We start from the raw sequence: 25,776 nt of genomic DNA on the forward strand, positions 1-25,776 counted from the left end.
CGCGATGCCGGACTTTAAGGCATATTATGAAGCCACAGTGGTCAAAACAGCATGGTATTGGCATAAAGATAGATATATCGACCAATGGAATCGAATAGAGTGCTCAGATATAGACCCTCTCATCTATGGACATTTGATCTTTGATAAGGCAGTCAAGCCAACTCACCTGGGACAGAACAGTCTCTTCAATAAATGGTGCCTAGAGAACTGGATATCCATATGTAAAAGAATGAAAGAAGACCCATATCTCACACCTTATACAAAAGTTAACTCAAAATGGATCAAAGATCTAAACATTAGGTCTAAGACCATAAAACAGTTAGAGGAAAATGTAGGGAGATATCTTATGAATCTTACAACTGGAGGCGGTTTTATGGACGTTAAACCTAAAGCAAGAGCACTGAAGAAAGAAATAAATAAATGGGAGCGCCTCAAAATTAAACACTTTTGTTCATCAAAGAACTTCATCAAGAAAGTAGAAAGACAGCCTACACAATGGGAGATAATATTTGGAAATGACATATCAGATAAAGGTCTAGTATCCAGAATTTATAAAGAGATTGTTCAACTCAACAACAAAAAGACAGCCAACCCAATTACAAAATGGGAAAAAGACTTGAACAGACACCTACCAGAAGAAGAAATATGGATGGCCAAGAGGCACATGAAGAGATGCTCAATGTCCCTGGCCATTAGAGAAATGCAAATCAAAACCACAATGAGATATCATCTCACACCCACCAGAATGGCCATTATCAACAAAACAGAAAATGACAAGTGCTGGAGAGGATGCGGAGAAAGAGGCACACTTATCCACTGTTGGTGGGAATGTCAAATGGTGCAACCACTGTGGAAGGCAGTTTGGTGGTTCCTCAAAAAGCTGAATATAGAATTGCCATATGACCCAGCAATACCATTGCTAGGTATCTACTCAAAGGACTTAAGGGCAAAGACACAAACGGACATTTGCACACCAATGTTTATAGCAGTGTTATTTACAATTGCAAAGAGATGGAAACAGCCAAAATCTCCATCAACAGAAGAATGGCTAAACAAACTGTGGTATATACATACGATGGAATATTATGCAGCTTTAAGACAGGATAAACTTATGAAGCATGTAATAGCATGGATGGACCTAGAGAATATTATGCTGAGTGAGTCCAGCCAAAAACTAAAGGACAAATACTGTATGGTCCCACTGATGTGAACGGACATTCGAGAATAAACTTGAAATTTGTCATTGGTAACAGAGTCCAGCAGGAGATAGAAACAGGGTAAGATAATGGGTAATTGAAGCTGAAGGGATACAGACTGTGCAACAGGACTAGATACAGAAACTCAAAAATGGACAGCACAATAATACCTAATTGTAAAGTAATCATGTTAAAACACTGAATGAAGCTGCATCTGAGCTATAGGGTTTTTTTTTTTACTATTATTGCTACTTTTATTTCTTTTCTCTATATTAACATTTTATATCTTTTTCTGTTGTGTTGCTAGTTCCTCTAAACCGATGCAAATGTACTAAGAAACGATGATCATGCATCTATGTGATGATGTTAAGAATTACTGAGTGCATATGTAGAATGGTATGATTCCTAAATGTTGTGTTAATTTTTTTTTCTTTCCGTTAATAAAAAAAAAAACTGATTCCATTTTTGATATTTGACTCTTAACAGGTTTGAAACCCTGCTACTGCCCCCATCACCTTCAGTTCTTTATTTGGGTAGCTGAGAAAAAAGTCCAGTATTGTCTCCTTTGGTGCCAGAGGGACGTTCAAACATGAAAGCCCTGACAGATGTTATCCTTACTCCAAACCCAACTCCTAATCACCATCAAAATGGAGCCCATCTCCTTTTGGACCATCTTGAGAAGGTACTCTGCTCTCATAACAATAATAATAATAATAATAATAATAATAATAATAATAATAATAATAATAAAATATGTATGAAAAGGTTAAACCCTCTTGGAGTATGCGTGTGTGTCATAGCCTCTTGGAGTATGCATATGTGGTATCATCAGTCCCAACATCTGAACCAAATTCTGGAAGGGGTCGTATCAATCCTTTCATCATAGGTTGATCACAATCACTGGTGCCCCAAGCAGTGTGCCTAAAATCATGGCCACAAGGCTGGAAGTTTTTATTTTCTTGCTTTGTCTTGCTAACTGCTGGTGAGTACACTCTTTGCTCTGTGAAGTTCCTCCTGAGCTTTTGCTACAGATTTAACAATTCTAGGTCAGAAGTTTTGATAATTGGCAGTTAAGGATAGGAGTATTGGATATGGCTTTCCTTAAAGTGGCCCTGAATCGTGTGTCTCTTCCCAGACCTGTGTGAGTGTCTCAGACTGAACTGTGTGTGCTGGAATGCATGATCAGTGCTAAGCACGGGGGAATGACTTCCACTCTGTGAGTGCCAGTCATGTTTCTCAACCAGGTATTGGCCTCCATTCTATAAAGTGCTTGGAGGAAACACTGATACTCTTTGCAATATACAGGCCCACCAGATGGTTGCTTATATAGAGGAAGAACAGTTGCTGTGTGGCATGCTGAGTTCACATTCCTAAAACAGATGGCTCATTAACATACCACAGAACGCTTCTGTTGTTGCTACCATCTACAGTTCTGCCTTCAAAAAGGCATGTGCTCCTCAGGGTTATAGGGAAAAATATCCACAGAATCCCTATGACATGGCCAAGGGTTTATTCAAACTTGTCTTCAGCCTGGGGTCCTTAAACCCTATAAATCAACAGCTACTATGTGGGATGCACCTAATTTCCTCTCATACCTCCTGGAGTTTCTGAACAAACCTTATGGCCATAAGTTGCACATGAACTTCTGGTGCAAGAAACTCCCTTTCTCCACTACACACTACTAAACCAGCAATTGCTGGCTGCATATGAGGTTTTAACAGGCATGAGTCCATGACTCTCCATGTCCAACTACTCATTATACCTTGGGTCATGAAAGTAATTCCTTGCAAGCCTGATAGAGTAACTGAAGTCTTGCTAAAATGGGAAATGTTCGTACAGGATAAAGCCAAATCTGGGTCCTCTGGCATATCCCATCTGCAGGGGTGGCTTCCCCAGTCATAAGTCCACTTTCAGATATCATGATACTGTCGGAGGTCACCCCTCTACTAAACCCTTTGTACATGTGGGGAGTTGATTGGGAACAACTGAGAGAATAGCAAAGGGTGTTCATATACTTCATGGTAGGTAGCACCAACATCGTATGTAGTAGAGCTTGCCAGAGAGCTGCTACTTTTCAACACTTAATTGGACTGTTCCTGATAAAAGGTGGAACCTAAGGATTAGAACAACTGGACAAATTTCAGGAGTCACCATTTTAGCTTTGGTAAAAAATTGGTCCCTTTTATACAATTTCACAGACTCTTGGGTTATTGCTAATGGTCTGGCTGTCTGGTCTGGCCAATTGCAATAATAATCCCATATTCAAAGTTGCCTCTTTTGGAGTTAAGAACCCTGGGAAAATTGCCTCTTGAAAAGAGCCTTTAATGGAACTTTCACCTCCCTTAATGTCATTAGGCTATAGGCTTCTTAGAGCACCACAGTGGCTTATTTAAACAAGTTCAAATTCAATTAAATGAAACATACTACATTTCAGTTTTCAAGCATCTGGGGTGAATTTTAATAAAATTCTGACTCCATTATTGATGGAAAGTTTTCAAACCTCATGACTTCCCTTTCATCTTCTGCCCCACATCTGGGAAACCTTATAAGAAAATCTGGGTATTTTCTGCTCTGGTGTCTATGAGAAGTCAAAACCATGTCCTCCCTGACAAGGATATAGAAATATTCGCTCCAACCCCATCCCCAAACCACCATAAAAGCCTCTTTCCCTCCTCTCTCAGGCTCTTTTTCCTGCTCTCTCAGGTCATTTTCACACTAGCTTGGGAAGTCACCCCACTTTCCACCAAAAGCCTTATAATGCTCTTCATAACTTCCTGGGGCATGTGAGACATCAGTCTTGACACCCTTACTAAATTTTGGGAGAGGGGTACATCATACCTCTATAGGGAAACCACAACTAAAATGCTACACATCAAATTTCATTTCTTCAACACTCCTGCTGGGTTTTGCCTCAACATGATGGAATAGGAACTGAGTTAAGAGGTCTCTTAGGTTTTTCCTGGAAGCAGATTGCTCTGGAATGAGTCTCTTTTCTTCAGAATTCAAAGGGTCATTGAACCTCTTGTGTGGCAGGCATATTGTAGACAGCGGAAACACAGAAGATGGTTTCATTCTTTCAATAGCGAGCACGGAGAAAAGAAGAAAAATCAGCTCCCTAAAAATATTCCAGGCAAAAGCCAGAATTGTTATCTGAGCATCAGAGCAGTTAGGAAGATTCCTATATTACTGACACAGGCAGGTTGCTGTTATAGTGGAGTGTTCTCAATAAGATGTTTAACAACAACAAAAAATAGTATTATTGCCCTCTTGCAGAACCAGAAAAAAAGGTATGCTAGGAAAACAAGAAACAGTTTGCAGACATCTCCTTCTGTACTATTAAAATGGTTGATTTTTATTTCATTGCTTACTTTGATTCCAAGTGCGTTGGAAAAAAGTCTGGAAGCATTAATTTTTTTCTTTCAAATTAGAGTAGTGAGTACAAATATGGTGATTACTCAATAATCAGGTGCATTTATAAATTTCTGAAGCTTAAAAATTAACATATCATTTGCATGTCTATCTTTAGAATCAGTTCTGTCCATCAGTTAATTGCTGATCAACTAGTGCCCATGGGAGCTCAGTAGCATAAAAAGAAGAGGAAAAATAAGTAAAATGCAATTTGCTTTTTAACAATGGAGAAATACAGTGAAGTCTGTAAGGTTAAAACCATGTTTTAGCATATTTAGGATGTATGGATTCACAGATCAGGGTATGACCAAAGCCTCTCACCCCCACCCAAAGTCTTACAAAATGCAGCAATTAGGACCATTTTCCATTTATATATCTCATTCTCTAATAGGTCTAGAGTTACCTGGGTGATTAGTAGTGTTCCAAGGTCATCCGTCCTGCTTGTTTTTGCCTCATCATGTTGGAACAGAAACTGAGATTTTAGAGTACTCCTCACTTCCTCCAGAAGCAGATTACTCTGTGATGAGCCCCTTCTTCAAAGAGTCATTGAACTTCTTGTATGACAGGCCATTTTTAGACAGTGGAGACCCAGGCAAACATAAGAATTTTGCTGGCTGCAGCTCTAGTTGTTGGCCATGTACTGATGCTCTCAAATTGCAGCTTCAATTGGAACTATAACCACACGTGCAAGGCGAAGAGTTGGGTCAGGCTTTTGGTTCAGGCCATTTCCACCACCTCGGTGTGAAATGATGACCAAATTGCAGTTCTTCAAGATGTAAAATAATATAATTCACCCCATTTCAGAATTATGTTCTGCCAAGCGATGTACCATACTCAAACTTAAATTCCAGATATTAAAAACAAGCTCAGGATTTGCTCACATTGCTATATGTTCAGGTGGAAAGGATGAGGTCTCTGACCCAGATAAGTGTCACTTTTTAAACTCAGTGTTAAATCCCATAGGTCCTATCTCTTTCTCATCCCAGAGTGATTGTTCATTTTGTGGGTCTATTATCCTTTCCACCGAGTTAACTGCAAGAAGATTTAAATATTTCAAAACTTGGGGAAAAGATTTTGAATCTCAGTGGTTAGTGTACACATGTCTTTTAAGACTTCTAGTCTCCTTATCAAATTTACCATCATATTATCCAAGACATTTCAATGGCCTTCTATCAATAGCTTGTTTTTCAGGAAAAAAAAAAAAACAGTAAATGCCTCAGTGAATAGCCATTTGCGAATCATCAATTCAACTGGATTCCACTTTCCAACCATACTATATGATGCATCAAACATAAAAGTATGCCTTATACATTGATATTAATAGCATGGATTTTGACTTTTGAAAGTATCTTTTATTGTTCAGATAGTCATTATTATTTTTATTTACCAAGAAAACAGAAAAACCTATGAATACTTTCCTTATTTGTTGTGTTTATGCTTTCTAGGAGACTAGTCTGTACATTTGCAAAATTGCTACACATTCCATTTCTATTTATGCACACATTGTCTAGATACTAAATAAGGAAACAAAATTAATTCAATCAAACCAATCTCAATAGACTGTTATGATACTTGAAGAAAAAAGAATTGTTCTTGGGAAAAGATAAATATGCCAAGAAGCCTACATAGTCAACACTTATGAAGGCTGCCAATTTTTTTTTTTTGTCTTTTTTTGCTTGGGCAGGCACCGGGAATCAAACCCAGGTCTCCTGCATGGCAGGCGAGAACTCTCCCTGCTGAGCCATCATGGCCCACCTCCAATTTTTTAATCAATGTAAAATATATTCTTAAATTCATTTTCCCCATTTTGCCTGTCATTCCTTGGCTTTAACTCTCTGTTGTACTTAGACACATGCTATATTATAGACTGCTTCAGAGAGCATTATGAATGAAATTGAGGTAACTAAAAACAGAAATATATGATGTCTTAGTCAACATAAAATTTTACAATGTTAGGTGAGCCACATAAACTATGAAAAATTGTTCTCCAACTGCAATTATGGATAGATTAGAAACTAGTATTAGTCTAAAAAATAATTTATATAATAATGTTATTATGATGGTATGGAATTGTGTCCAATTAAGCTCATCTTTTTTACAGCATTCTTTGTATTATGATTTTATATATGTATGTATATTTGTATGCTTTTATGTACTTTTATCTTCTTATGAAAGTATAACTTTATAGGATCTGATGTTCTGATTTTTATTTATATTTTGGGTTTTTATTCTGAGTAAAATGAAGTAGTATTTCAAGAGTTCTTTATAATTTTCTTTTGATGGATTTTATTTTAGTTTGCTAAAGCTGCCAGAATGCAATGCTCCAGAGATGGATTGGTTTTTAATAAAGGGATTTATTTAGTTAAAAATGTATAGTTCTTCAGAGGAAATAGGTTTCCTCTGAGGGTCTGTGTTACATGGCAGCATGTGGTGATGTCTGCTGGCCTTCTCTCCTGGCTTTGGGTTCCAACAGACTTCCCAGGGGTGATTCCTTTCTGCATCTCCACATATGTGAGCTCAGCTGTGAATACTGAGAAGAGGTATGCTGAGCTGCTTGGGCTCTCTTCTGACCTCTCTCTTTTAAGCCTCCAGTTAATTAAATTAAAACTCACTCATTGTGGAAGGCTCTACCTTTAGCTGACTGCAGATGTAATCAGCTATAGATGAATTTCATGTAAGATTTAAGTCCACAGAAATAGAACAATGGTGCACCATCACCTGGCCAAGCTGATCCCTGAATTTAAATACCACAGATTTCTATTTGTGAGATTTTAGTTTTTATTCCTTCCTTCATGCTGTGTCCATGGCCTGTATTGTTTCCTCTATGTCTATCCACAGAAATTATATTTAAAGTCCTGTTCTTATACCAGCTCCAACATGAAATTTCCCCCAAACATTCGTTTGGAACTAGTGATCCCTTACCTTATGTTAGAACATGTTTACCTTTATTGTAAAATACTGTATTCTCTCTTCTTACCTTGGGAATATGCCTGTGAACCATAGTGTTAATCAAGGACTATGGTTTGTTCAGTTTGGAACCCCTCACACGATTCAACATTTTAGTTCACTGTTCATAGTAACTACTCTCTAATAATTGAGTGAAAAATCAGAATCAGTGGTACAAATGTTTTAGGAATTTCTTACTCTTGAATAAAGGAAATAAGCATTTCTATAAAAGAGATCATTGTTCATGCATTATATTCTAAATGGGGACTTACAAACATAAGGCCATTATTTTGTTTTATTGGTTCACCTATGTAGGCTAGAGAAAAGATGACAAATGATGGGAAATGAGACTTGTTACTAATATCATCTTGCATATTTTATTTCCTTATTCTATTTTGTCACAATGTTTTTATAAGATCCAATACAATTGACCTCTTATCTGCAAAGCACAGCATTGCTACATTATGCCAAAAAAATGGTATTATTGGCCATAAAAAAGCTAATTGTGGGGTGGACCAAGAGGGCTCAGTGGCAGAGTTCTTACCTGCCATGCCAGAGGCTTGGGTTCATTTCCTGGTGCCTGCCCATGTAATAAAAATAAATAAATAAATAAATTTGTCAAAAAGCTAACTGTGGCTGTTTTTTCCCCTTCTACAGCACTCAGCTAATGCTACCATTAAAACTCTTACTATAATTTCCAGTTTACTGTCTCTGAGATCCTCAATAAATAAAGACCGCCTTATTCAACTCTCAGCTTACAGCTCACAGGAGATGCACATCTCCTGGTGCATCGTTTGCACTCAATACATGCTTGTGAAATGAATGGTGTGGTGGTATGGAGGTTGTATGGTGCCCCAGAAAGGTCATGTTCTTTTAATCCATTCTTGTAGGTGTAGACTTATTGTAGGTGAGACATTTTGATTAGGTTATTTCAATTGAGATGTGACCTATCCCATACAAGTGGGTCATAATCCTCCTGCTGGAGTCCTTTCTAAGAGAATAAAAGAAAAGCTAAGAGGAGAAATGGAGACAAACACCCAGATAAATTTAGAGAAAAAGCCACAGCTGAAGAAGCCAGAGGTTGAAGCAATGAAACTCAGGAGAGAAGGACCAGGTACTTTATTATATGGCAGAGGAGCCCAAGCTAGTCAGTAACCAGCCTTCAGAGAAGCTATGGTCCTGTTAATGCCTTAATTGAGACATTTTGATGGCTTTAGAACCTTAAATTTGGAAGTTAATATATCTCCATTGTTGAAAACCAGTCCATTTCTGGTATATTGTATGCTGTCAGTTTTGGTAAACTGAAACAGACAGGTACCATTACATGAATCTTAAGGCCTCACAGATTGCAACTATAGGATTCATGCTTAATGATAAAATTTGCCATCACATGTGACTTTAACAAAACATTAAATATATTTTAAATGAAAAATAATTTTCTTGATAAGTTTCAATTTAGCTTTTGAAAACAAGATTAAAAATATAAATAAAATTGGGGTATAAGATTTGCAAGGTTATTACAGTAATGATTTGATTTGACAGCTGTTGGGTTAAAACTTATTTTTTTCTCATAAATTTTTCTCATGTATTTAAAGAGAAATTAATTGCTAGTGCTTCATGCACCTTTAAAAGTAAAATTAACTTCAAATAAATAGACAAATTAAAAATGAATAGGCAGGACTTCCGGAGAAGATGGCGGCTTAGTAAGGCATGCGGGTCTTAGTTCCTCCTCCAGAACAACTACTAAAGAACTAGAAACAGTACAGAACAGCTCCCAGAGCCACAACAGAGACCAAACACACAGCATACCCCATTCTGGAACGGCTGGACCAGCTAAGAGTCTCCACTGTGGTGAGGTCCTTGAGAGGCGCACGCTTCCCCGGGCTGCAGCGGCTGGCAGCCGGAGCTCCCTCCCTCCTTCCCGGGCTGGCTGGGAGCTTTGGATCGGGTTCCCCAAGCCATGGCGGCCGGTGCCCCTCCCCATGTGCGGCTTCCCGGGCCAGCTGGGAGCCTTGGAGCAGTGGTCCCTCAACCCATGGTGGCCGGCGACCAGAGCCCCTTCCACACACGCAGCTTCCTGGGCCGGCTGGGAGATTTGGATCGGTGGTTCCCCGAGCCGCGGTGGCCAGTGCCCCCCCCCACACGTGGCTTCCCGGGCTGGCTGGGAACCTCGGAAAAGTGGTCCCCGAAGCTGCGGTGGCCGGCGACCGCAGCCACTTCCACACATGCAGCTTCCCGGGCTGGCTGGGAGCATCCGAACAACAGTTCCCCAAGCCACGGCAGCTGGCGCCACTCTCCGACAGGCAACTTCCCGGAAGGAAAGGAAAGAGTCTCCAACAGTAGTAGAGACTGAGCCCAACCTAACACCAATAGTGGAATTAATGAACAACTTCTGACTCCTAAAAATAGGCCCTCAGCTCAGGCGAAACTGATCAAGGCAGAAATCGCCGATTGGGCTAACTGAAAAAGAGGAAAGGGGGCAAAACAGAGCCTTCTGCAGCTGTTTCTATGGAGGCTTTGTTGCCTCTGGGCTCAGCGCTGGGATTACATAGGTTACAACTGCCCCGAACGCAGACACAAGCTGCTTTCAGGGCTCTCTACCACCTGAATCTTCCCTGTGGGAGGGGTGAAACACAACTCAGGTGGAATTCCTCTCTCAAGGAACTCAGATCCCAGGACCTCACAAATTGAAGCCATTAAAACCATCCTACAACTTCTCCTCTGTCTCCACCACACACCCAGCAGTGAGAGTCTTCCAAAGTTAAAGGAGCCACAACATCTTTTGCTGGTGGGACCCACAGAAAGACAAGCACCACATACTGGGCAGGATAAGAAAAACAGAGCCCAGAGACCTCACAGGAAAGTCGTTCAACCTGCTGGGTCCCACACTCAGGGAAATCTGATTAAATGCCCAGACACCAGCAAAAAATAATGAATCACACCAGGAAAATTGAAGATATGGCCCAGTCAAAGGAACAAACCAATAGCTCAAATGAGATACAGGAGCTGAGACAACTAATTCTGAATATACGAACAGAAATGGAAAACCTCTTCAAAAACCAAATTGATAAATTGAGGGAGGACATGAAGAAGGTATGGGATCAACAAAAAGAAGAAATGGAAAGTCTGAAAAAACAAATCACAGAACTTATGGGCTTGAAAGACACAGTAGAAGAGATGAAAAAAGCAATGGAAACCTACAATGGTAGATTTAAAGAGACAGAGGATAGAATTAGTGAATTGGAGGATGGAACATCTGAAATCCAAAAAGAAACAGAAACTATAGGGAAAAGAATGGAAAAATTTGAGCAGGGGCTCAGGGAATTGAATGATAATATGAAGCGCACAAATATACGTGTTGTGTGTCCCAGAAGGAGAAGAGAAGGGAAAAGGAGGAGAAAAACTAATGGAAGAAATTATCACTGAAAACTTCCCAACTCTTATGAAAGACCTAAATTTGCAGATCCAAGAAGTGCAGCGCACCCTAAAGAGAATAGACCCAAATAGGCGTTCTCCAAGACACTTACTAGGTAGAATGTCAGAGGTCAAAGAGAAAGAGAGGATCTTGGAAACAGCAAGAAAAAAACAATCCATTACATACAAGGGAAACCCAATAAGACTATGTGTAGATTTCTCAGCAGAAACCATGGAAGCTAGAAGACAATGGGATGATATATTTAAATTACTAAAAGAGAAAAACTGCCAACCAAGACTTCTATATCCAGAAAAATTGTCCTTCAAAAATGAGGGAGAAATTAAAACATTTTCAGACAAAAAGTCACTGAGAGAATTTGTGACCAAGAGACCAGCTCTGCAGGAAATACTAAAGGGAGCACTAGAGTCAGATACGAAAAGACAGAAGAGAGAGGTATGGAGAAGAGTGTAGAAAGAAGGAAAATCAGATATGATATATATAATACAAAAGGCAAAATGGTAGAGGAAAGTATTATCCAAACAGTAATAACACTAAATGTTAATGGACTGAATTCCCCAATCAAAAGGCATAGACTGGCAGAATGGATTAAAAAACAGGACCCTTCTATATGCTGTCTACAGGAAACACATCTTAGACCCAAAGATAAACATAGGTTGAAAGTGAAAGGTTGGGAAAAGATATTTCATGCAAATAACAACCAGAAAAGAGCAGGAGTAGCTATACTAATATCCAACAAATTAGACTTAAAATGTAAAACAGTTAAAAGAGACAAATAAGGACACTATCTACTAATAAAAGGAACAATTCAACAAGAAGACATAACAATCATAAATATTTACGCACCGAACCAGAATGCCCCAAAATACAGGAGGCATACACTGCAAATACTGAAAAGGGAAATAGACATATCTACCATAATAGTTGGAGACTTCAATTCCCCACTCTCATCAATGGACAGAACATCTAGACAGAGGATCAATAAAGAAACAGAGAATTTGAATATTACAATAAATGAGCTAGACTTAATAGACATTTATAGGACATTACACGCCACAACAGCAGGATACACCTTTTTCTCAAGTGCTCATGGATCATTCTCAAAGATAGACCATATGCTGGGTCATAAAGCAAGTCTCAACAAATTTTAAAACATTGAAATCATACACAACACTTTCTCAGATCATAAAGGAATGAAGTTGGAAATCAATAATAGGCAGAGTGCCAGAAAATTCACAAATACGTGGAGGCTCAACAACACACTCTTAAACAATGAGTGGGTCAAGGAAGAAATTACAAGAGAAATTAGTAAATATCTTGAGGCGAATGAAAATGAAAACACAACATATCAAAACCTATGGGATGCAGCAAAGGCACTGCTAAGAGGGAAATTTATTGCCCTAAATGCCTATATCAGAAAAGAATAAAAGGCAAAAATTCAGGAATTAACTGTCCACTTGGAAGAACTGGAGAAAGAACAGCAAACTAACCCCAAAGCAAGCAAAAGGAAAGAAATAACAAAGATTAGAGCAGAAATAAATGAAATTGAGAACATGAAAACAATAGAGAAAATCAATAAGACCAGAAGTTGGTTCTATGAGAAAATCAATAAGATTGATGGGCCCTTAGCAAGATTGACAAAAATGAACAGGCAGGTTCGATTCCTGGTGCCCGCCCATGCAAAAGAAAGAAACAAAGAAAGAAAGAAACAGGGCAAGGTGGTGCGATGGTGGCTCAGTGGCAGAATTCTCACCTGCCATGCTGGAGACCTAGAGACAGGTCCTGGAGCCTGCCCATGCCGGCCTCCCCACTTCCCCCAAAAAAGGGCAAAAGAAAAACTTGTTATTTCATTAAATTTTCATTTGCCTCAACAGACTGTTATAACAATGATTTACAGCATTATTAATAATAAGGATGATGATAGCTAATATTTATTTTGTTCATATCCTTTTCCTGGTTTCCCAGTGGATTATTACATATTCAAATTTTTAGAAGATAAAAGTAGTAGTGAATTATTTGTCAATATTACATAGTAATTAGCTAGACAGGGACTTAAAACTGAGTCTCTATAACTCTACAATACCTGCGATATCAGATCTGCATTGTAACTGAGTAATACTTAATTACATTGAGTTCCTTACATCTGATTTCTCATTATGCCCAATTTTGGGCATATTATACCCATCACCACTCAAAGAATTTACCATTGGTCATCTCTGTACCCTAATGACATGCTCTTCCAAGCCTTTCCTTCTATGCTCTGAAGTACCTCACTCAGAATCTAAGACCCATCTCAGTATTAACAGCCCTTTCCTGATACTATCAATTGGATGTAAAATCTCTTTTCTGAACATTCATAATGCATTTTTATTCTCTTATGGTACAAACCCTATCCTACTTTGTCCTTTAGTTATTTGCATAATTGCACCCTCTGTCAATAAAATTACCAGTTTCTAGGCCTCAGGAAGTATGTCTTATCCATCTTTGTATAAGATGGGATATCTGAAATAATGGAGTAATATTATCTTTTATTTGTAGAGCTCTGTGAAGTTTATAACATATTTCTAAAAAATTCCTGCTGATATAAAATAATCTTCTTAAAATTAGAACTTCCCAAAATGAAATCACCTCTATCTAAAATGACTTGCATGTAGAATTCAGTCATCAGGAAGGGAATTGCCTTGATTGACTTCTGAATTATCTCCCTGATATTTTACACCTTGATCCTCATATCAACTTTTTGAAGCAAGCAGCACAAACTTTTGCAAAATATATTTTTCTACTAGATTGTTAATACCCTGGGCAGCAAAATATGAGTGCCTCAGAAATGCTTAAATCTCTGATTACAGTATTTATGTAGATTGTCCACTGATTGCTTTTGCCAATCATTGAAAGTGGAGGTTTTAAATTATTAGTGTGGAGCCCAAGGAGTGAAGAGATGAAAATAAAGCCAAAGGCATTACAGGGGCAGGCTCTAGGCCCTCAGGCTAATTAAAAAAATTTTTATTGTGAAAATTAACATAAATACAAAAAAGTGATAAATTTCAAAGCACATCACAAAAATTAGTTGCAGAACAGATTTCAGGGTTTGGTATGAATTACAGTTCTACAATTTTGATTCTAGATAATCTAAGATACTACAGATTGAAAGAGATATTAATATAATGATTCAGAAAATAAACCTACCTTCTCTGTATAACTCCACCATCACCTTTGATTTCACTCCCACTCCTTAGGAGTATTTGGGCTATGTCCCATTCTAACTTTTTAACATTGGAAGGGACTGTTGATAAAATGGGATGGGGGGGTGGTACTTGTTGAAGCTTTGGAGAGGCTGGCCCCTCTGCATTTCAGGACTTATCTAGTTTAGGGATCCATCTGGAGGTTGTAGGTTTCTGGAAAGTTACCCTAGTGCATGGAACCTTTGTAGAATCTTATAAAATGCCCTAGGTGTTCTTTATGATTGGCAGGAATGATTTTATTTGGGGGTTGGCAAGTTATGATAGGTAGCAATGTCTAACTGTAGTGTGCATAAGTAACTGCAAAGTAGCCTCTCGGCTCTATTTGAACTCTCTCAGCCACTAATACCATATATTACACTTCTTTTCCCCCTTTTGGTCAGGTTGGCATTGTTGATCCCATGGTACAAGAGCCAGGCTCATCCCTGGAAGTCATCTCCCACCCCGCCAGGGAGACTTTCATCCCTGGGTGTCATGTCTGATGTAGTGGAAAGAACAATGATTTCACCTGCAGAGTTGGGCTTAGAAAGAGAGGCCACATCTGAGCAACAAAATAAGTCCTTTGGAAGTTACTCTTAGGCATACATATAGGTAGGCTAAGCTCCTCTGCTGCATACATAAGCACAATGACACAGTATCAGTGGTTTCCCCAGTGGTAAAATTCAATAGTTTCATAGTTTTTCTCCCATCCCTCAAGGGAATTTGCCAATATGTTTTGACTATCTGCTTAACATACTCTGGTATGTCCAGGCATTACATTAAGCTTCACAGGATTAAAAGTCCTCATTCTTATTCTGAACTCCCTGTGTTTGGATTGTTTAAATGATCTATCCAGACATGATGAGTTAGATTACGTGCTACAGAAAATTTAGGTTCTGGAAATTAAATATAAAAATGTCATCCTTACCCTTGTACTCTGAATTACCTTACTCTTGACCTGATTGGTTTCATTCTTGTCTCTAAATACCAGGTTATACATGTATAAAACAGCCTCTTAAAATTCAGAAATAACAATTACCCCTTGGACTAAATGTGACTGCTATAAGAGCTTATAATCTAGACCTTGTTTTCTCATAAGTATTTTCTAGGTGAAACCCTACAATGTTTACTTTTTAGTTTCTGTCTTATTTTTCCTCACCAAATGTCACAGTTTCATTCACAATATTGTGTGCCTCACAACTTCATTCCTTTTTGTAGCAGCACAATATTTGGTGATATGTATACACCATTGTTGGTCAATCTACTTCTCAGTCAGGGCATCCTTTAGCACCTTCAGTTATTGGACATGATACAAAATGTCCAAAGTCAACAGTTGATAAAAACTCTCAATTTTAGGTAATTTCATTGTTCCCAAGAGAAAGATAACTAATAAGCACACCCTCACCAAATAGACAATCCCAACCTCCCAAACCTTTGTCTCTCCCCTCATTATTTACCCCTGTTATTGCTGTGGTGCTGCTGATATTTTTCTGCTAAACATAGCTCATAGCATGCAGTAGCAGTTTCCCCCCATACCCTGAAAGTATACATTCTTTGTACAAGATTCATACCTTTGCAGTAGTTCATGCAGGAAATTTGTATTTGTAGTGTTAATCAGTGGGACACATGGTTCTATAAAATCCCTTTCCATCCTGTTCACCTTCAATATGGTATTATTACCTATAGGCCCATTAATGAATCACTGTCACTTCTATCTATTCCCTTACATTTAAGTTCAGCCTCATTAGTTAACCATTTACCCATTTTTAGCTTCTATGTATATTTAGGTCCCCTATAATCTGTATTACAAGCCCCAGATTTTACCTTTCCATGGCCATAAAAGTGGAATCATACACTATCTATGTTTTTGCATCTGGCTTCTTTCACTCAGCATTGTGGCCTCAAGGTTCACCCATCTTGTCATGTGCTTCAGGACTTTGTTTCATTTTACTACTGCATAATATTCCATCGCGTGTATATGCCACATTTTGTTTCCCAGCTGTTTTCCACAGTGGCTGTACCATTATACATCCCCCCAAGAGTGCTTAAATATCCAAATTCCTCCAAATCCTCTCCTGCATTTGTAGTTTCCTGTTTGTTTGTTAGGGGCCATTCTTACAGATTTGAGATGGTATCTTATTATAGTCTTGATATGCATTTCCATTTCCCTTATAGCTAATGAAAATGAGCATCTCTTTATATACTTTTTAGCCATCTGTGTTTGCCCTTCAGAAAAATTCCTATTCATATCATTAGGTCATTTGATAATTAGGTTGTTTGTTCTTTTGCTGTTGAGTTGTATGATTTCTTTATGCATACAGGATATCAAACCTTTATCCAACGTGTGATTTCTAAATATTTTCTCCCACTGAACTGGCTGGCTGTTCATCTTTTTGACAAGGTTTTTTGAGACACAAAAGCATTGAGGAGTTACCATTTGCCTATTTTTTCTTTTTTTGTGTGCTTCAGGTGTAAAGTTTAGGAAGCTATCTCCTATATAGGTCTTGAAGATGTTTCCCTATATTTTCTTCTAGGAGTTTTATGGTACTGGTTCTTACAATTTAGGTGTTTGATCCACGTTGAGTTAATTTTTGTATAGGGTGTCAGGTAAGGGTCCTCTTCCATTTGTTTGGCTTTTAATATCCAATTCTCCCATGCACATTTATTGAAAAGACTACTTTGTCCAAGTTCAGTGCATTCGGGGGCTTTGTTGAAGTTCAGTTGACTATAGATTTGGTGGTCTATTTCTGTGCCCTTGGTTCAATTCCATTGGTCAGTATTTCTGTCTTTGTGCCAGTACCATGCAGTTTTGTCCACTGTGGCTTTATAATAAGTTTTAAAATCAAGAACTGTTAATCCTCCCATTTTGTTCTTCTTTTTAAGGATGCTTTCAGCTCTTTTGGGTCTCTTTTTCTTCCAGATGAATTTGGAAACTAGCTTATCCAAGTTTTCAAAGAAGGTTGAACTTTTGATTGGTCCTGCATTGAATCTGTTAATCACTTTCGGTAAAATTGACATCTTAACTACATTTAACCATCTATCCATGAGCAGGAAATGTTTTGCCACCTAGTTAGACATTAGGTCTTCTTTGATCTATTTTAGTAATGTTATGCAGTTTTCTGTGTACAAGTTCTTTATGTCCTTAATTAAGTTCATTCCTAGACAATTAATTCTTTTAGTGCTATTTTGAATGGATTTTTTTCTTAATTGACTCCTCAGTTAGGTCATTGTTTGTGTATATAAACATCACTGATTTTTGTGCATTAATTTTATATACCACCACCTTGTTGAATTTATTTGTTTTTTGTTGCAGATTTCTCAGGATTTTCCAAGTACAGTATCATGTCATCTGTAGATAATGAAGTTTTACTTCTTCCTTTCTAATTTGGATCCCTTTTACTTATTTTTTCCTGCCTTATTGCCCTAGCTAGAACTTCTAGTAAAGTGTTGACTAACAGTGGTGACAAAGGGTGTCCTTGTCTCATTCCCAGTCTTAGGGGGGAAGTTTTCATTCTCTCTCTATTGAGTACAATGCTGGCTATGGGTTTGTCATGCATGCCCTTTATCATCTTGAGAAAGTTACCTTTGCTTCCTACATTCTGAAGCGTTTTTATCAGAAAAGGTTGAATTTTGTTAAATGCTTTTTCAGCATCAATTCAGATGACCATGTGATTTTCCCTTTCGATTTTTTAATGTGCTGTTATTACATTAAATTGATTTTCTTGTGTTGAACCATCTTTGCATTCCTGGTATAAACTCCACTTGGTCATGGTGTATAATTATTTTAACATGCTGTTGAATTTGATTTGCTAATATTTTGTTTAGATAGAATTTTTGCATTTAGGTTCATTAGGGAGATTGGCCTGTAGTTTTCCTTTCTTATAACATCTTCACCCAGTTTTGGCATTAAAGTGATTCTTGCTTCATAGAATTAGGTAGTGTTCCTCTTTCCTCAATTTTTTGGAACAGTTTTGAGCAGGATTGGTGTTAGTTCTATTTGGGATGTTTGATAAAATTCCCTTGTGAAGCCATACGGCCCCGGGCTTTTCTTTGGGGGAAGATTTTGATGACTGATTGAATCTCTTTACTTGTGATTTGTTTGTTGAGATCTTCTATTTTTTTCTTGAGTCAGTGTATCTTATTCATGTGCTTCCAGGAATTTGTCCATTTCATCTAAATAGTCAAAATGTGTTGGTGTAGGGTTTTTCATAGTACCTTCTTATGATTTATTTTTATTTCTTCAGGGTCTATGGTAATGACCCCCTCTCACATCTGATTTTGTTTATTTGCATCCTCTTTCTTTTTCTCTTTGTCAGCCTTGCTAGTTGGTCCATCAATTTTATTGATTTTCTCAAAGAATCAACTTTGGTTTTATCAATTCTTTCTATTGTTCTTAGGTTCTCACATTCATTTAACTCTGCTTTAGTCTTTGATTCCTCTTGTTGTATTTGATTTGGGGTTTGTTCTCTGTTCTTTCTCAAGTTCCTCCAGGTGAGCAGTTAAGTCATCAATTTTTTATCTTTCTTGTTTTTTAATATAGGCATTAAGGGCAATAAATTTCCCTCTCAGCACAGCCTTTATTTCATCCCATAAGTTCCAATATGTTGTATTCTCATTTTCATTTGTCTTTAAATAGCTACTGATTTCTCTAGCAATTTCTTCTTTGACCCACTCGTTGTTTAAGAATGTGCTATTTAATCTCCATATATTTGTGAAAGTTCTCATTCTTTGGTGGTTATTGATTTCCAGCTTCATTCTATTATGATCAGAGAAAGTACTTCGACTAATTTCAATGTTTTTAAATTTATAGAGACCTGTTTTGTGCTGGAGTATATTATCTATCCTGGAGAATGTTCTGTGAGCACTAGAAAAGAATGTATATCCTGGTGTTTTGGGGTGTAATGAGCTATATATGTCTGTTAGGTCTAATTCATTTATCAAATAGTTTAAGTTCTGTATTTCCTTGTTGATCCTCTGTCTGGTTATTCTACTTATAAGGGAGAGTGGTTTATTGAAGTTTCCTGCCATGGTTTTTGAAACATCTCTTGCTCCTTTCAATTTGGTCAATGTTTGTCTCATGTACTTAGGAGATCCTTGATTGGGAGTATACATATTTAATATCATTATTTCTTCTTAGTGAATTGTCCCTTTTATTAATATTTAGTGTCCTTCTTTGTCTCTTATAATGTCTTTACATTTGTTGTCTGGTATTAGTGTAACTACTCCCACTTTCTTTTGGTTGCAACCTGTGTGGAAGGGAAAAGTATTTGCAAAGTCCCCTTCAGGGAATGGTGAGAACGGGGGAAAATTCAACCTCCCCAAGTTGAATTATTGATATTCACACAAGCAGTGCAGACAACCAAAGCTATAGGCTGAGTCCCCAGTCTTGGGGTTTGTTCACATGAAACTTAACCCCACAAAGAACAGGTCAAGCCTACTTAAAATTAGGCCTAAGAGTCACCCCCAAGAGAGCCTCTTTTCTTGCTCAGATGTGGCCTCTGTCTCCAGTCAACACAACAAGCAAACTCACCACCCTCCCCCTGTCTATGTGGGACATGACTCCCAGGGGTGTGGACCTTCCTGGCAACGTGGGACAGAAATCCTAGAACGAGCCGAGACTCAGCATCAAGGAATTGAAAAAAACTCTAGAATGAGCTGAGACCCAGCATCAAGGGATTGAGAAAATCTTCTCGACCAAAAGGAGGGAGAGTGAAATGAGACAAAGTGTTAATGGCTGTGAAATTCCAAACAGAGTCAAGAGGTTAACCTGGAGGTTATTCTTATGCATCAAGTGGATATCGCCTTGTTATCCAAGATGTAATGGAGAGGCTGGAGGGAACTGCCTGAAAATGTAGAGCTGTGTTCCAGTAGCCATGTTTCTTGAAGATGATTGTATGATGATATAGGTTTCACAGTGTGACTGTGGGATTGTGAAAAGCTTATGTCTGATGCTCCTTTTAGCTATCTTGTCAACAGATGAGTAGAACATATGGAATAAAAATAAATAATAGGGGGAACAAATGTTAAAATAAATTCAGTTTGAAATGCTAGTGATCAATGAAAGGGAGGGGTAAGGAATATGGTATGTAATTTTTTTTTCTTTTTCTGTTTTTGTTTTATTTTTCTGTTGTCTTTTTATTTCTTTTTCTGAATTGATGTAAATGTTCCAAGAAATGATCATGATGATGAATATGCAACTATGTGGTGATATTGTGAATTACTGATTATATATGTAGAATGGAATGAGCATATATTAAGGATGTTTGCATTTCTTTCTTGTAATTTTTTAGTTAATAAAAATTTATATTAAAAAGATTTATTATATATCTGCAGCATGTCAAGTTCTGATATTAAAGTAAAAAATAAAAAGGAAGAGTTTATTTCAATGACTTACTACATAGTGCTGGTGGCATAAAAAAGGGAAAAGAAACTTTTTAAAGATTTCTCCTACTGCTAACAAATAAACTGTAAACATGAAAAAAAAAAAAAGACCACGCTGGTGACATGGGTAGGAAAGGGATTAGAAGGATTAAGATTAAATAGACTGGCTGACCCACTGGATGGCTGGAATTCATGGCCCACTTGAGAGATGTCCATGGCCTGAACTAAGGTAATGACAATGGGGATGGGGTGAGAAAGACAGATTCAAGTGATAAGATTTGTAAATTGATCAAATGTGGAAGGTGGGGAGTTGAAGGAATCTAAGATAGTTTTAGATTTCTGCTTTGGGGCTCCAGAGAGACAGAGAAGAATCAAAATGGAAAGTCATAAGTTCAGAAGAGACCTACTGAGTTTGATGTGCCTGTGATTCATCCAGGGGGATGTGGCCAGTAAGCCACCGGAGAGGAAACATTAGAAGTGGGGAGAGAAGTTAGAGATGCAGACAGACATTCAAGAGTCAACAACTTTTAGGTGGTAATGGAAATTATCAGAGAGGATGCTTGTGCAAAAAGGAAAAAGAGAAGAAAGATTTCCCTACCTCCCACATACTCAACCAACCACTGTAGTCCCAGGAAACACTCACAAGGTATTTGCAAATTTTGGCCACTGTCTGCTGCTGGTGGTCCCAGGGCTTCTGGCTATAAGCTTTTTTTGGCAACTCCCAAGTCATGAAGCAAGGACAGTGGAACAGAGTCTTCACACATTTCTGGGGACCGATAAGAAGAGAATACCAGAGCTGTGGAATTCCAAGAAAGCCAGAACATCTTTCAAAGAAAAAAAAACATTGTGTGAAAACTGGACTTTGGAAAATCGGTTCCTATTTGAAATGTACGAGCAAAGTTGGCTATTTTGAGTCAGAATTCTACATGGGTGCCTTTGGAAAGCATACTCTTGCTGGACATAAATAACTGTCTCCCCATGGACTGTTTGGTGATTCTGGCTTGTTTCTGTGAAGGGAGGCACCCAATGGCCCGAGGAGGGAGTTGGAGGCCAGGGGCCCGTGTCATGCTCACCTGGCCCACTGTGGCATTGCCCTCTTGCATGATCAGCAGAAAGGGCACCAAGGTGTTGACCAACTGCTCCTCCATGGCTGGCGTGTGTGGCACCTGCAGCTTCTGGACCACCTTCCCATACAGGTTGATGCAGGAGGAGCCCACATCCTCTTGCGACTGGGACAGACTGGGTAGGCTCAGGGGGCACTCCCTCCTCTGAGGTCCTGCCCAGGGCCCTGCCCTCCTCCTGCACCTCACCCAGAGGGACTGTGGAATTCTGCTCACATTCATGGGAAGGGGGAGGCCTCCAGGCACAAAAGGCACCAAGAGGAGAAGGTGGCTGAGACCACCCCAGGGGCTGGTCTGGAGCCAACGTCCCCCTCATCCACGCCTTGCTCCAGAGCTCTCCCTGCCCTTCCCAGCCAGGGCCCCTACTAAACCTAAAGGGCATCTTAGTGCCAAGTGGAAAAATGCCCCTTCCTCTTCTGGGACCAATAGAAAAATGCACCCCCCACTAAGTGGACCAATCCCAATAAAATGTCCCTCTCTGGGGAACTTGATAACAAAAGAGGAGCCTCCTCTGAAAGAACCAATTAGAGAAAGGGAACCTTTTCTGGGGTGAACCAATTACAAAAAGCCGTGGGCCAGCTGGAAGGAGACCCTGCCCAGGTTCCGGAGAGTAGGGACTGGGTCACGGGAGGTGGGGATAAGGAGCAGTAACTGCAGCTCCCCAGTGGAGTGAAAAAACACCCTCCAAATGCAACCACCCCTCCCCGGCACCCCCACGCCACAGTGACTCTTCCTTACATCACTGAAGTGGGGCAGCAGGACTCCAACAGCTGCACACAGATGGAGCTGTCCATCAGCTTGCGGTCCTGCCTCTTGAAGATGGTCTTAAGGTTATGGGCAGCCTCCACCACCAGCAGCCCATCCACACTCTTCAGGCCCTTCACCATGAATGGCAGCAGGGCCTGTACCTTGGCAGTCTGTGGGGGAGGGGCATCTGGGATGGGAGCTCCTACCTGGGCTAACAGGCTGCAGACCCAGCCTCTGATTCACTCAGCTAAACCTGATGAATAAATTCACACCTCGGGGCCTTTGCCTATGCCTGTCTACCTGCCTGGAATGTCCTCCCTCCTTCCAGCTTCTGTGTCCTCCAAAAGCTTCTGTGGCCTCACTGACTCCTTCCCAGCCTGGACACCCTTTGCATCTACCCCATTCCTTGACACAAAGTCAATGGTACCCTGCGTGGTTAGTTATCTTTCTGAGTCTGTGTCCTGTCCCTTTGTCCTGGTTACATCATGGGCTGCCATGGTGCTTGGTAGGGAAAAGCAAAGCCCTTTAAAAATGCTAAAGATGCATCAAGTATCTGGGCCTCAGCTTCCCAATCTGAAAAATAGGAATAATTATCGCACCTCCTGTCTCTCCCCCTGACCCTCATAAACATATTAGAGTCATTGTGGAAAACCTGAACGAGATACTGTTTCAAAAAGCAGAAAGAACAGAGGGGATTAGTAAGGGATGTCCATTTTACAGATGGGGAAAATGAGGCCCCTACCGGAATGGGCTGACTGCCACCAGCATGAAAGACCATGACGCCCAAGCTCCATCCTTTTCTGGGTGGGGCTCTCCTCCCACCTGCGCTCACCTTCTCAGTCCTGCAGGCAAGGATGACCAGGTCTCGGATGGACAGCACCTTCATGATGGGGTCACGGTGGCTGAGGCCTTCTGCCATCCGCCCCAGAGAGTACTCCTCGGGGATCCGCCGCACCTGTTCCATTTGGAGGAGATGAGGGAGCACACAGAAGTCACCTGCTGGGCTGAGGGGAGGAGGGAGCAGCCCCAAGGTCTCCCTGGTGGGAGGAAAGCACTCACTGGATAACTGGGAGTCTGGGTGTGGTGCACGAATGACTCTATCATGTCTAGCACTGTCCAGTGAGAGCCACGTATGCAATTAAAAATGTTCTAGTGGCCACATTAAAAAAGTAAAAATAAACAGGGGACATTAATTTTAATAATATATCTTATTTAGCCCAATATATCCCCAATATTATCACTTCTACCTGAAAGCAATATAAAAATTTTATTGCTCTATTTCACTTTTTTTAAACCAAATCCTTGAAATCTGATGTGAACTTTATACTTATAACACATTCCAATTCAAGCCTCCTACATTTCAAAGGCTTCATAGCCACTGCAGCTAGTGGCCATCCCCTTGGGCAGTGTGGGTCTAGTTAATAGCCACTGGACTACTCTGTCTCCACCCACACCTTCCATGATGGCTACCCTAGGTCTGTATTCTCTCTCTGCCCTTTGCTCTCTCTGCTTGGTGAGGTCCCTGACTCTCAGAATTTTAACTGCTGCCTATAGGTAAATAACTCACAAATCTCTGTTTCCGGTCTCAGCTTCTACCCAGAGCGTCAGGCTCGGAAAACCAACAGTTCAGTGAACATTTCCATCTGGGTGTCCATCAGGTACTTAGTAGCAAAGCTGAACATGCCACTCTCCAGCTCAGCACTCCCTGTGGCTCCCCACTGCCTTCACCACCTGACCCCTGCTGCCTCCATGGCCTCATTCAGACCAAGTCCTGCCGATAGCCTAGGCTCAGCACTAGCCAACCAGCTTCTAACTAAGCTGCTTGGCTATCCCGGAATCCCTGACCCAGGCTGCTTTGTCCCTTCTGTGCTGGGCAGGATGACCTTCCGCTGGGATGCCCACCCCATACCTTGTGTGGCTCCATCTGAAATTCAGCCCCCTTTGAAGCTATGATTGACAAGGCCCCAGCCCCTACCCTAGGCTGACTGCCTCTTCTTTGGGCCCCTGGGAACCCTGAACATCTTCCTGAAGGGAGGATACCTTTAGTGTCCTAGACACCTCCAGTGCTCCATCTGGTTATGCATCGCCCCCCCCCCCCCTTATCAAACCAGGGGTTTCCTTGAGGATAAAAAACCAAGCTGGTTCCCTGTTACCTTACACAAGGCCTAGGGAGGAGTTTATGTGCTTAAGGAACATTGGCTGCATGAGTTCAGGTCCAACGTGAAATGTGGTTCCTTTCCTCCTTAGAATTGCCCTTCCTCATGTGTGCCCCATTTCAGGGTTAGAGCCACCAACCCATTGTCTGAGCCCAAAACCAAGCACCACCTCATGCCCCCGCCTCACCATCACTGCCCTCCCCTCCCACAGCCACTGCCCCATCTTCAGTTCCTGCTGAGTCACCCTCACGAACATTTCTCCCCTCCATGCCCTTGCCTTATACTACCACAACTTCTGAGAGCATGTATATGGATGATGCAAAGAAAGATTAGGAGAGGGAGAGAAGGAGGAGAGGGAACAGGACAGTCCACCAGTGGGGAGGTCTCTGAGTAGGCAGGAAACGAGGTGCTCCATCCCCCACCCCACTCTCCATCCATCCCCACAACCAGTACTCAGGTCCACTCTGCTCCAGTTGATGGGCATTAGAAACACAGAAATAAGTAACAATCATGAGGGTCATGTGGTGGTTTGGAGCTGTTTGGACCAAAAGGCATGTGCTTAAACTTATTCGTTCCTTGGGTGTGAGCCCACTGTAAGTAGACTTTTGCTGAAGCTACTTCAGTTAAGGTGTGGCCCAACCCAAGCAGGATGGGTCTTAATCCTTTTACTGGGGCCCTTTATAAGCAAAATAGAATTAGCACATATAGAGATAAAGGCAGAAGGAGCAGCCAGAAGCTGAACATCAGCAGAACCTAGAAGAGAAATAAGGGATATGTGCCTTGTCATGTGAAAGGAGAGCCCAGGACCAAGAGCCATTAGCAGCCAGCCCCACAATGCCAGCCTTTGGGGAGAGAGCATCACCTTAATGGTGCCTTGGTTTGGGCCTTTATTAGCCTCAAAACATAGGATAATATATTCCCATTGTTTAAGCCAACCCATTGCATGGTATCTGCTTGAGCAGCCAAGGAAACCAAAACAGACAATATAGCTGGCTCACAGAGAGTACTTGCCAGAGTGCCAGGTACTGTTCTAAGGGTTTGACATGAACTCAGGTCACCCTCCTCAAAACCCTATGAGGGGTGGGCCACAGTGGCTCAGCAGGCAGAGTTCTCACCTGCCATGCCTGGAGACCTGGGTTCGATTCTCAGTGCCTGTCCATGCAAAAAAAT

At 40.3% G+C, this 25,776-nt stretch overlaps 1 protein-coding gene across 1 annotated transcript in view; it reads right to left on the bottom strand.

Annotated features, from left to right (window-relative positions):
* LOC143651354 (maestro heat-like repeat-containing protein family member 7) overlaps positions 1–25,776 on the bottom strand; it is a 122,833-nt gene that overhangs the window by 46,778 nt on the left and 50,279 nt on the right. The window contains 5 exon segments of the mRNA XM_077122296.1: positions 21,226–21,348; positions 21,656–21,811; positions 22,442–22,464; positions 22,467–22,620; positions 23,283–23,423. Coding sequence (XP_076978411.1) covers positions 21,226–21,348; positions 21,656–21,811; positions 22,442–22,464; positions 22,467–22,620; positions 23,283–23,423 — 597 coding nt within the window.

This window comes from Tamandua tetradactyla, chromosome 12, assembly GCF_023851605.1.
Source record: "Tamandua tetradactyla isolate mTamTet1 chromosome 12, mTamTet1.pri, whole genome shotgun sequence".
Taxonomy (NCBI): Eukaryota; Metazoa; Chordata; class Mammalia; order Pilosa; family Myrmecophagidae; genus Tamandua; species Tamandua tetradactyla.